General features: G+C 53.1%; 1 protein-coding gene across 2 annotated transcripts in view; it reads left to right on the forward strand.

Moving 5' to 3' along the window:
• The window catches only part of LOC141155309 (connector enhancer of kinase suppressor of ras 2-like), a 586,755-nt gene that overhangs the window by 482,658 nt on the left and 91,255 nt on the right, over nucleotides 1-12,842 (forward strand). For both annotated transcript variants that reach the window (XM_073642150.1, XM_073642151.1), the window contains exons 7-8: nucleotides 610-669; nucleotides 3,799-3,867. In XM_073642150.1, coding sequence (XP_073498251.1) covers nucleotides 610-669; nucleotides 3,799-3,867 — 129 coding nt within the window. The remainder of the gene's footprint in view (nucleotides 1-609; nucleotides 670-3,798; nucleotides 3,868-12,842) is intronic.

Here is a 12,842-nt window from a genome sequence, read left to right on the forward strand (position 1 = left end):
TTGTACATGGTAGCATTCATATTTCCATCAATTCTATGCAGCGGGCTAATGGCAGATGCGGAAAAGCAGCCCCAAACCTTGACATTGCCTCCACCATGCTTCACTTGAGGTGTTTAGTACTTTACATCATTATGTTTTCCAATTGGGCGGTATATATAGTGCTGCCATCGCTACCGGTTCTTTGCGGAGATGAAAGACTTCTTGACTGGACCTCGTGCATTCACCCTACTGCTCTTAGCCCTCCCACCACAGTTTGGCGACTCACTTTGACCCCATATTCTTCCTTCATTTCATGTGAAATCTGTGCAGCACTTTTATGGACATCAGACACTGCCTATTTCTTAATAATGTGATCAGCTCTGGGGGAAGTTTTCTGTGGTCGCCCACTTCTAGGTTTGTCAGCTGTTCCAGAATCTTCTTTTTCTTTCTTTAATACACGTGACTCTGAGAACAGGTGAATTCCATGGCTCCTCTTTTTGGCTTTTCCCTGACTTCGCTCTCAGAATAATCAGCTTCCTGACATCTGGGGATGAATCTGTCTTTGCCATGTATTAATATAAAAACACACACACATTTCTGTATCATCTGATTGATGCGTCTCTTTTCCAGGGGATGTACATCAAATCCACGTATGACGGACTCCACGTCATCACGGGGACCACGGAAAACGTAAGTGCAGCACGCCATTGTGTTTAATGTATCGGTTTGTCCTGTTTCTCGCCTCGTTTTTGAGGTGGACTTGACGTGTCCGTTTCTGAATAAACGTATTTAAATGGATAAGGTTATAATTCCCTACAATATAACAGGGAAATCGTACGTCAGACTGGAGTCTGTGAGATGTGCATTTGTGCGTTCGTATCCAGTATGATACTTTTTTTAAGAAAACGCAAAAAAAAACAGTTTACTGCACTTTTAAAAAAAAAAAAAAAAAGACGGATGAAAATCGGATCCATTTCTTATAGCATTGCAGTTTATGTGAGACGGATGCATCTGATTTATTTTCATCCATTTTTTTTCCCCAAAAAAACAAGTTACTCCAGGCAGTTACTTGTGTATTGTCTCAGTAAAACACGGCACTGCTCTGCTATAAGAGCGGATATAATATATTTATTTTTATTATCCTGTTCGCTACAATGTAACATGTAGATGACTACATCTAACACTTGCTGTGGTCGGACCCTGCGTCTCCTGCCGTCCCGGATATGAGTGACTTAAATGCCGCAGCCAAAATTTATTTCAATTTGCCGCTCGGTGAATTCCAATTATATCCGGGCCCCGGGGGATGACGGTAATAATGAGCGGCACTGGATACATTGTGTCTATGTGTAAGATGGAGGAATCCAGAAATGGCTGCAGCCGAAGTGGAGATGTGGATATGTGTCCGGATACTAACGGTTTATTTGAAGAATATCGGCAAACGCAGCAGATTTTATAACCTGCCGTATATAATGTAACTGAGAAGAGGGATTAACCCCGAACTGTAAGTGACCCTGCACAGAATACTAATATCCTGCAGTCCAGTCCCAGCGCAGCTCCCTCCACCCCGCGGAGCATTGTCTACACTCGTATTAGTGCTAGGAGAGGTTTTACGTCTGGATGGGTATTCAGTCTTTAGGGGTAAACAGTGATGTTCCCATTCACTGACAGGAAGCAAAGATATAGAAACTGGTTAGAAATTGATACTAAGGTGACCTTTCATTATGCAGGGGGGTCCCACAAGATCCCCATAGTGTTAGTCCTGGCCATACATGAAAGAATGGGGCCGGTAATGGTGCAAGGCCAGTGATCATGATGAGGAATATGGCAGGTGATGATGAAGCACAGATCTGGTGATCGGTCTTATGCAGGTGATGATGAAGCACAGGGCAGGTGATGTTGCATAAGGCAGGTGATGATACACAGGGCAGGTGATGGTGAGACTCAGGGCAGGTCATGGCGATGAGGCACATGGGAGGTGATGATGAGGCACAGGGCAGCTGATGATGAGGCACAGGGCAGCTGATGATGAGGCACAGGGCAGGTAATGATGAGGCACAGGGCAGCTGATGATGAGGCACAGGGCAGCTGATGATGAGGCACAGGGCAGCTGATGATGATGCACAGGGCAGCTGATGATGATGCACAGGGCAGGTGATGATGAGGATGCTTAGGGCAGGTGATGATGAGGCACAGGGCAGCTGATGATGAGGATGCTTAGGGCAGGTGATGATGAGGCACAGGACAGGTAATGACTATGATGATGCACAGGGCAGCTGATGATGAGGCACAGGGCAGGTAATGATGAGGCACAGGGCAGCTGATGATGAGGCACAGGGCAGCTGATGATGATGCACAGGGCAGCTGATGATGATGCACAGGGCAGCTGATGATGATGCACAGGGCAGGTGATGATGAGGATGCTTAGGGCAGGTGATGATGAGGCACAGGGCAGGTGATGATGAGGATGCTTAGGGCAGGTGATGATGAGGCACAGGGCAGGTGATGATGAGGCACAGGGCAGCTGATGATGAGGATGCTTAGGGCAGGTGATGATGAGGCACAGGGCAGCTGATGATGAGGATGCTTAGGGCAGGTGATGATGAGGCACAGGGCAGGTGATGATGAGGCACAGGGCAGCTGATGATGAGGATGCTTAGGGCAGGTGATGATGAGGCACAGGGCAGGTGATGATGAGGCACAGGGCAGCTGATGATGAGGATGCTTAGGGCAGGTGATGATGAGGCACAGGGCAGGTGATGGTGATGCTTCACAGGGCAGGTAATGATGATGATGATGCACAGGGCAGCTGATGATGATGATGATGAGGCGCAGCGCAGGTGATGATCTGTCTCCTCTTTATCCGGCTCATCTATGAGGGGGATAGGTGGGCAGGTGGGCTTGTGCAGCTGCCTTGCACTCTCTCTGAACTCTCCGCTCTCATAGTCCGGGTGATTTTGTCACTTCTAATCTGTGCACTTGGTGGGATCCGGAGACGTCTCGGGGCTCCCTGGGCTTGTTAATTACGATGCCTTGAACTTCCCTGACAGAAACATCTTAATAATCCTGCGGCTCAAAGCATCAAACTCCGGGATCTCCGGATGAACTTTACCGAAGATGAGAAACATTTAATTGCGGTGAAATCCCGGTGTGAAGGCGCCGAGGACACGATAACAATGGAGAATCACCATTAGTGCGAGAGAAATGTCTCTGTATAATGCTGGGATTCTTCATTTAAAGGGGAACTCTACTGGCAAAATAAAAGTCTTGTATAGAGGATTAACTTTTTCATATATTTTGTGTTTAAATTCCTCTTCGTTTTCAGGACCTCTGCTTGCTGTTAGGCAATGGAAATTTATTTTTTGCATTTTGAGGCTAAAACCCCATTCTAAACTATGCACAGCTGAGCATTCGTTACAGTTGCATCTGGTGAGCAAACACAGGAGCACAATTCTCTCATTTGTCCGGAGACATTTTACCTGCTCTGATACACTGCTACCATTCACTGACAGCAAATAGAGATCTTAACAATAGTGCATAAAAGAAATCAACAGATATATTGGGAAATGGCAAAACCTCCTTTATTAACCCATAAACCTCCATTAACGTGCACTTTACCATAAATGTAGTGATAGGGGGCGCTGTTTGTGGATAATAATCACCCGTATTTTCCAGCACGTCAGGGAAGCCTCTCTGCCCGGTCAGGGGAGCCGCTCTGCCCGGTCAGGGGAGTCAGAGGCAGGGATGGGGCAGAGAGCTGAATCCTTGCCCCGGGCGATTTGGTCACCGCTCAGGATTATTTTCTCTTTTTCTTTCCTGCAGTCTCCGGCCGACCAGTGCAAGAAGATCCACGCGGGGGATGAGGTTATCCAGGTGAACCATCAGACGGTGGTGAGTTTCCTGCTGGGTTCATCCCAAAATAATGTAAAATGGCAAAAAATGAAACAACCACTAAGAAGTCATCCTCACATTTCCCAGTGCAAGATCTCTGCCGTCATCTGTGAATAGTCCACTGGGTAAATTCTCTCTTGTTCTGTACTACCCTGGTGCACAATGTAAAAGCCCTGTAATATTGCAGTGCTATGCGGGTGCAGAGGGTAGATGCTCCACCACATCGTGGTACTGTCATGGTGCACAGGGTAAATGCTCCATCATGTTGTGGTAATATCCTGGTGCACAAGCTAAGTGCTCCGTCACGTTGTGGTACTATCCTGGTGCACAAGCTAAATGCTCCGTCACGTTGTGGTACTATCCTGGTGCACAGGGTAAATGCTCTGTCTTGTTGTGGTACTATCCTGGTGCACAGGGTAAATGCTCTGTCACTTTGTGGTACTATCCTGGTGCACAGGGTAAATGCTCCGTCACGTTGTGGTACTATCCTGGTGCACAGGGTAAATGCTCCATCAGGTTGCGGTACTATCTTGGTGTACAGGGTAAATGCTCCATCACGTTGCGGTACTATCTTGGTAGACATGTTAAATGCTTAGTCACATTGCAGTTCTATCCTGTTTTGTTACATTTTAACACTATCCTGGTACATGGAGTAAACTTCATCACATTGCAGTGCTATCCTGGTGCACTAGGTAAGACTAACATTGCAGTACTTTTTTGATACAAAAGGTAAATGCCCTGGCATGTTGCAGAAACTATCCTGGTGCAGGGTGTAAATGCTCCATCATATTGAGCATTATCCTGGTGCAGCGGGTAAATGCTCCATCATATTGAGAATTATCCTGGTGCAGCGGGTAAATGCTCCATCATATTGAGAATTATCCTGGTGCTCCATGACATGGCAGCTCGATCTTGGTACATGGGGTAAGACTCCATTACTTTGCAGTTCCATCCTGGTGCACAAGGTAAATGTTCTGTCCTATTGCAGTGCTACCCTGGTGCACTGGGTAAATGCTCCATCCCGTTACGGATTCATCTTGGCGCCTCCACATGGCTCAGAAATCGGCACAACTGTTCCACATTTGTATTTCATTGCGGTACATGAGCTTCATTTATCACAGATGGTTAAAATGCAAAACTCGATTTCCTCAACCTCTTGTTCATGTCGAGTCTCAGTCTGTGAACGGCGTTTTGGAGAGATTTCAAGAATTCCTAATTATGGCTGTGTTGTCAAAATACCCAGCTCATGGTGTCCAAATGAATGCGCCTCTAATATGAAAATACGCTCTGTTTCCTGCAAACATGTTCGGATATGGAGCTTAATTAGCGACTTCAACAGTAAAACGCATTTTTACAGCCGCGCATTATCTGCTGTTCTCCTGTAGCCTCATTAAACACTTCAGTAGAGGAGGCCGGCGGCGCAGCCGTATCCACCGCTCTGCACAAGGAGACCCGGCCGGCCCCAGCACAGGAGCCAATTATACCGTGTACCCCACCTCGGCCACCCTCACCCTGTGCATCGGGTGGGGGTGCAGCCATATCCACCACTCTGCACAAGGAGACCCGGCCGGCACAGGAGCCAATTACACCGTGTACCCCACCTCGGCCACCCTCACCCTGTGCATCGGGCGGGGGTGCAGCCGTATCCACCGCTCTGCACAAGGAGACCCGGCCGGCACAGGAGCCAATTACCCCATGTACCCCACCTCGGCCACCCTCACCCTGTGCATCGGGTGGGGGTGCAGCCTTATCCACCGCTCTGCACAAGGAGACCCGGCCGGCACAGGAGCCAATTACACCGTGTACCCCACCTCGGCCACCCTCACCCTGTGCATCGGGCGGGGGTGCAGCCGTATCCACCGCTCTGCACAAGGAGACCCGGCCGGCACAGGAGCCAATTACACCATGTACCCCACCTCGGCCACCCTCACCCTGTGCATCGGGTGGGGGTGCAGCCTTATCCACCGCTCTGCACAAGGAGACCCGGCCGGCCCCGGCACAGGAGACAATTACACCGTGTACCCCACCTCTGCCACCCTCACCCTGTGCATCGGGCGGGGGGTGCAGAGGGGTCACAGAGTCCTGCTCCGGGAAGATAGTTACTCAAGAATTGGGGCGTAGTCGGTGACCCTACTAGTCCCCTACCTGGATCTGCTGATGTTTCCCAACATGCTGATGGCTCTCCACCTGACACGTCACTGTACAGACACAATGTATCATGCATCGTGTACGTATGACCACTGCAATACTGCCCAGCAACCAGAGAATGCTGGGAGTTGTAGTTTTTCAACTGGAGTGTTGTACAATGCTGACCCCTAATTTGTAGGGTTCTCTGCTGGACTACGGCCATCTTCATGTTAGAGATGAGCTAATCTCCTGGAATTTGGGCAGAATCGGCCGCTACACTCCATTTGGCCTGAATAACATTGGTCCAAATTAAAAGTAACAAATTGGCTGCAATTTTGTTTCATTTGTGCAAATTGAATACCCAAAATTTTAGATTCATCAGAATCCAAAATTTGGGGCGAAATTATTATAGTATCTAAACTTTCATTTCTTTTTATTATATTTTTTGCTGAGCTTTGGAAAGTTAAGAAACTTTTTGTTAGCCTCACCTGGTGAGGTGGATCCTCAAAGCCCAAGGTCCAGGTGGGCACATGTGCCACAGGCGTCGTGCAGCAGACAGTTGAGACATGCGGGAAACAGGTAGCAGAGGTCCTAGGGATTGCAGACAGACAGCAGAGGTCCTGGAGACCGCAGACAGGAAGCAGAGGTCCTGGAGATTGCAGACAGGAAGCAGAGATCCTGGAGACCACAGACAGAAAGCAGAGGTCCAGGAGACCACAGACAGGAAGCAGAGGTCCTGGAGACCGCAGACAGGAAGCAGAGGTCCTGGAGACCGCACACAGGAAGCAGAGGTCCTGGAAAACGCAGACAGGAAGCAGAGGTCTTGGGGATTGCAGACAGGAAGCAGAGGTCCTGGAAAACGCAGACAGGAAGCATATGTCCTGGGAATTGCAGACAGGAAGCAGAGGTCCTGGAGACCGCAGACAGGAAGCAGAGGTCCTGGAGACCGCAGACAGGAAGCAGAGGTCCTGGAGACCGCAGACAGGAAGCAGAGGTCCTGGAGACCGCAGATAGGAAGCAGAGGTCCTGGAGACCGCAGATAGGAAGCAGAGGTCCTGGAGACCGCAGACAGGAAGCAGAGGTCCTGGAGACCGCAGACAGGAAGCAGAGGTCCTGGAGACCGCAGACAGGAAGCAGAGGTCCTGGAGACCGCAGACAGGAAGCAGAGGTCCTGGAGACCGCACACAGGAAGCAGAGGTCCTGGAAAACGCAGACAGGAAGCAGAGGTCTTGGGGATTGCAGACAGGAAGCATAGGTCCTGGAAAACGCAGACAGGAAGCATATGTCCTGGGAATTGCAGACAGGAAGCAGAGGTCCTGGAGACCGCAGACAGGAAGCAGAGGTCCTGGAGACCGCAGACAGGAAGCAGAGGTCCTGGAGACCGCAGACAGGAAGCAGAGGTCCTGGAGACCGCAGATAGGAAGCAGAGGTCCTGGAGACCGCAGACAGGAAGCAGAGGTCCTGGAGACCGCAGACAGGAAGCAGAGGTCCTGGAGACCGCAGACAGGAAGCAGAGGTCCTGGAGACCGCAGACAGGAAGCAGAGGTCCTGGAGACCGCAGACAGGAAGCAGAGGTCCTGGAGACCGCAGATAGGAAGCAGAGGTCCTGGAGACCGCAGACAGGAAGCAGAGGTCCTGGAGACCGCAGACAGGAAGCAGAGTTCCTGGAGACCGCAGACAGGAAGCAGAGTTCCTGGAGACCGCAGACAGGAAGCAGAGGTCCTGGAGACCGCAGACAGGAAGCAGAGGTCCTGGAGACCGCAGACAGGAAGCAGAGGTCCTGGAGACCGGAGACAGGAAGCAGAGGTCCTGGAGACCGCAGACAGGAAGCAGAGGTCATGGAGACCGCAGTCAGGAAGCAGAGGTCATGGAGACTGCAGACAGGAAGCAGAGGTCATGGAGACCACAGACAGAAAGAAGAGGTCCTGGAGACGGCAGACAGGTAGCAGAGGTTCTGGAGACGGCAGACAGGAAGCAGAGGTCCTGGAGACGGCAGACAGGAAGCAGAGGTCCTGGAGACCGCAGACAGGAAGCAGAGGTCCTGGAGACTGCAGACAGGAAGCAGAGATCCTGGAGATTGCAGACAGGAAGCAGAGGTCCTGGAGATTGCAGACAGGAAGCAGAAGTCATGAAGACCGCAGACAGGAAGCAAAGGTCCTGGAGACCGCAGACAGGAATCAGAGGTCTTGGACACCGCAGACAGGAAGCAGAGGTCATGGAGACCTCTTTTGTTGTTAGGCTCACCTGATGAAATGGATTATCAAAGCCCAAGGTCCAGGTGGGCACATGTGCCACAGGCATCAGTGCAGCAGACAGTTGAGACACACGGAAAGCAAATAGCAGATGTCCTGGAGACCACAGATAGGAAGCAGAGTCCTGGAGACCACAGACAGGAAGCAGAGGTCCTGAAGACTGCAGACAGGAAGAAGATGTCCTGGAAACCACAGACAGGAAGCAGAAGTCCTGGGGATTGCAGACAGGAAGCAAAGGTCCTGGAGACCGCAGACAGAAAGCAGAGGTCCTGGAGACCGCAGACAGGAAGCAGAGGTCCTGGAGACCGCAGACACGAAGCAGAGGTCCTGGAGACCGCAGACAGGAAGCAGAGGTCCTGGAGACCGCAGACAGGAAGCAGAGGTCCTGGAGACTGCAGACAGGAAGCAGAGGTCCTGGAGACTGCAGACAGGAAGCAGAGGTCCTGGAGACTACAGACAGGAAGCTGAGGTCCTGGAGACTGCACACAGGAAGCCGAGGTCCTGGAGACTGCACACAGGAAGCAGAGGTTCTGGAGACCGCAGACAGGAAGCAGAGGTCCTGGGGATTGCAGACAGGAAGCAGAGGTCCTGGGGATGGCAGAGAGGAAGCGGAAGTCATGAAGAGCACAGACTGGAAGCAAAGGTCATGGAGACCACAGACAGAAAGCAGAAGTCCTGGAGAGCGCAGACAGGTAGCAGAGGTCCTGGAGAGCGCAGACAGGTAGCAGAGGTCCTGGAGAGCGCAGACAGGTAGCAGAGGTCCTGGAGAGCGCAGACAGGTAGCAGAGGTCCTGGAGACCGCAGACAGGTAGCAGAGGTCCTGGAGACCGCAGACAGGTAGCAGAGGTCCTGGAGACCGCAGACAGGTAGCAGAGGTCCTGGAGACCGCAGACAGGTAGCAGAGGTCCTGGAGACCGTAGACAGGTAGCAGAGGTCCTGGAGAAGCAGACAGGAAGCAGAGGTCCTGTGGATTGCAGACAGGAAGCAGAGGTCCTGGAGACCGCAGACCGGAAGCGGAGATCCTGGAGACTGCAGACAGGAAGCAGAGGTCCTGGAGACTGCAGACAGGTAGCAGAGGTCCTGGAGAGCGCAGACAGGTAGCAGAGGTCCTGGAGAGCGCAGACAGGTAGCAGAGGTCCTGGAGACCGCAGACAGGTAGCAGAGGTCCTGGAGACCGCAGACAGGTAGCAGAGGTCCTGGAGACCGCAGACAGGTAGCAGAGGTCCTGGAGACCGCAGACAGGTAGCAGAGGTCCTGGAGACCGTAGACAGGTAGCAGAGGTCCTGGAGAAGCAGACAGGAAGCAGAGGTCCTGTGGATTGCAGACAGGAAGCAGAGGTCCTGGAGACCGCAGACCGGAAGCGGAGATCCTGGAGACTGCAGACAGGAAGCAGAGGTCCTGGAGACTGCAGACAGGTAGCAGAGGTCCTGGAGACTGCAGACAGGAAGCAGAGGTCCTGGAGATTGCAGACAGGAAGCAGAGGTCATGAAGACTGCAGACAGGAAGCAGAGGTCCTGGAGAGCGCAGACAGGTAGCAGAGGTCCTGGAGAGCGCAGACAGGTAGCAGAGGTCCTGGAGAGCGCAGACAGGTAGCAGAGGTCCTGGAGACCGCAGACAGGTAGCAGAGGTCCTGGAGACCGCAGACAGGTAGCAGAGGTCCTGGAGACCGTAGACAGGTAGCAGAGGTCCTGGAGAAGCAGACAGGAAGCAGAGGTCCTGTGGATTGCAGACAGGAAGCAGAGGTCCTGGAGACCGCAGACCGGAAGCAGAGATCCTGGAGACTGCAGACAGGAAGCAGAGGTCCTGGAGACTGCAGACAGGTAGCAGAGGTCCTGGAGACTGCAGACAGGAAGCAGAGGTCCTGGAGATTGCAGACAGGAAGCAGAGGTCATGAAGACTGCAGACAGGAAGCAGAGGTCCTGGAGACCGCAGACAGGAAGCAGAGGTCATGGAGACCTCTTTTGTTGTTAGGCTCACCTGATGAGATGGATTATCAAAGCCCAAGGTCCAGGTGGGCACATGTGCCACAGGCATCAGTGCAGCAGACAGTTGAGACACGCGGGAAGAAAATAGCAGATGTCCTGGAGACCGCAGATAGGAAACAGAGGTCCTGGAGACCACAGACAGGAAGCAGAGGTCCTGAAGACCGCAGACAGGAAGCAGAAGTCCTGGAGAGCGCAGACAGGTAGCAGAGGTCCTGGAGAGCGCAGACAGGTAGCAGAGGTCCTGGAGAGCGCAGACAGGTAGCAGAGGTCCTGGAGAGCGCAGACAGGTAGCAGAGGTCCTGGAGACCGCAGACAGGTAGCAGAGGTCCTGGAGACCGCAGACAGGTAGCAGAGGTCCTGGAGACCGCAGACAGGTAGCAGAGGTCCTGGAGACCGCAGACAGGTAGCAGAGGTCCTGGAGACCGTAGACAGGTAGCAGAGGTCCTGGAGAAGCAGACAGGAAGCAGAGGTCCTGTGGATTGCAGACAGGAAGCAGAGGTCCTGGAGACCGCAGACCGGAAGCGGAGATCCTGGAGACTGCAGACAGGAAGCAGAGGTCCTGGAGACTGCAGACAGGTAGCAGAGGTCCTGGAGAGCGCAGACAGGTAGCAGAGGTCCTGGAGAGCGCAGACAGGTAGCAGAGGTCCTGGAGACCGCAGACAGGTAGCAGAGGTCCTGGAGACCGCAGACAGGTAGCAGAGGTCCTGGAGACCGCAGACAGGTAGCAGAGGTCCTGGAGACCGCAGACAGGTAGCAGAGGTCCTGGAGACCGTAGACAGGTAGCAGAGGTCCTGGAGAAGCAGACAGGAAGCAGAGGTCCTGTGGATTGCAGACAGGAAGCAGAGGTCCTGGAGACCGCAGACCGGAAGCGGAGATCCTGGAGACTGCAGACAGGAAGCAGAGGTCCTGGAGACTGCAGACAGGTAGCAGAGGTCCTGGAGACTGCAGACAGGAAGCAGAGGTCCTGGAGATTGCAGACAGGAAGCAGAGGTCATGAAGACTGCAGACAGGAAGCAGAGGTCCTGGAGAGCGCAGACAGGTAGCAGAGGTCCTGGAGAGCGCAGACAGGTAGCAGAGGTCCTGGAGACCGCAGACAGGTAGCAGAGGTCCTGGAGACCGCAGACAGGTAGCAGAGGTCCTGGAGACCGTAGACAGGTAGCAGAGGTCCTGGAGAAGCAGACAGGAAGCAGAGGTCCTGTGGATTGCAGACAGGAAGCAGAGGTCCTGGAGACCGCAGACCGGAAGCAGAGATCCTGGAGACTGCAGACAGGAAGCAGAGGTCCTGGAGACTGCAGACAGGTAGCAGAGGTCCTGGAGACTGCAGACAGGAAGCAGAGGTCCTGGAGATTGCAGACAGGAAGCAGAGGTCATGAAGACTGCAGACAGGAAGCAGAGGTCCTGGAGACCGCAGACAGGAAGCAGAGGTCATGGAGACCTCTTTTGTTGTTAGGCTCACCTGATGAGATGGATTATCAAAGCCCAAGGTCCAGGTGGGCACATGTGCCACAGGCATCAGTGCAGCAGACAGTTGAGACACGCGGGAAGAAAATAGCAGATGTCCTGGAGACCGCAGATAGGAAACAGAGGTCCTGGAGACCACAGACAGGAAGCAGAGGTCCTGAAGACCGCAGACAGGAAGCAGAGGTCTTGAAGACCGCAGACAGGAAGCAGAGGTCCTGGAGACCACAGACAGGAAGCAGAAGTCCTGGGGATTGCCAACAGGAAGCAGAGGTCCTTTGGACTGCGGAACAGGAAACAGAGGTCCTGGAGACCGCAGACAGGAAGCGGAGGTCCTAGAGACCGCAGACAGGAAGCGGAGGTCCTGGAGACCACAGACAGGAAGCAGAGGTCCTGGAGACTGCAGACAGGTATCCGAGGTCCTGGAGACTGCAAAGAGGAAGCAGAGATCCTGGAGATTGCAGACAGGAAGCAGAGGTCCTGGAGATTGCAGACAGGAAGTAGAAGTCCTGGAGACCGCAGACAGGAAGCAGATGTCCTGGAGACCGCAGACAGGATGCAGAGGTCCTGGAGACCGCAGACAGGAAGCAGTGGTCCTGGAGTCCGCAGACAGGAAGCAGAGGTCCTGGAGAGACAGCAAACAGGTAGCAGAGGTCCTGGAGAATGCAGACAGGAAGCAGAGGTCCTGGAGATTGCAGACAGGAAGCAGAAGTCATGAAGACCGCAGACACGAAGCAGAGGTCCTGGAGACCACAGACAGGAAGCAGAGGTCCTGGAGACCGCAGACAGGAAGCAGAGGTCCTGGAGACCGCAGACAGGAAGCAGAGGTCCTGGAGACTGCAGACAGGAAGCAGAGGTCCTGGAGACCTCTTTTTTTTGTTACCTCCCATAAAGGAGCAGATCTCCACACCTGTAAATCTATCTTAGCAAGTGGAGCAGCGATTGTGGCAGGCGGTGGGCGGTCAGCATTGGGCAGGCGGTGGGCGGTCAGCATTGGGCAGGCGGTGGGCGGTCAGCATTGGGCAGGCAGAGCCCAGGGCAGGCGTCAGACGTATGGACATGTTCAATAACATGAAAGCAGCAACGTAACAAGTACCGGAACCTGATAGACCTTGTTTTTTACACCCAGAGTGGGTGAGTGGTCCGAGGAGAT

The sequence above is a fragment of the Phyllobates terribilis genome, unplaced genomic scaffold, assembly GCF_046119375.1.
Source record: "Phyllobates terribilis strain yellow unplaced genomic scaffold, ASM4611937v1 Scaffold_7__3_contigs__length_470593459, whole genome shotgun sequence".
Taxonomy (NCBI): Eukaryota; Metazoa; Chordata; class Amphibia; order Anura; family Dendrobatidae; genus Phyllobates; species Phyllobates terribilis.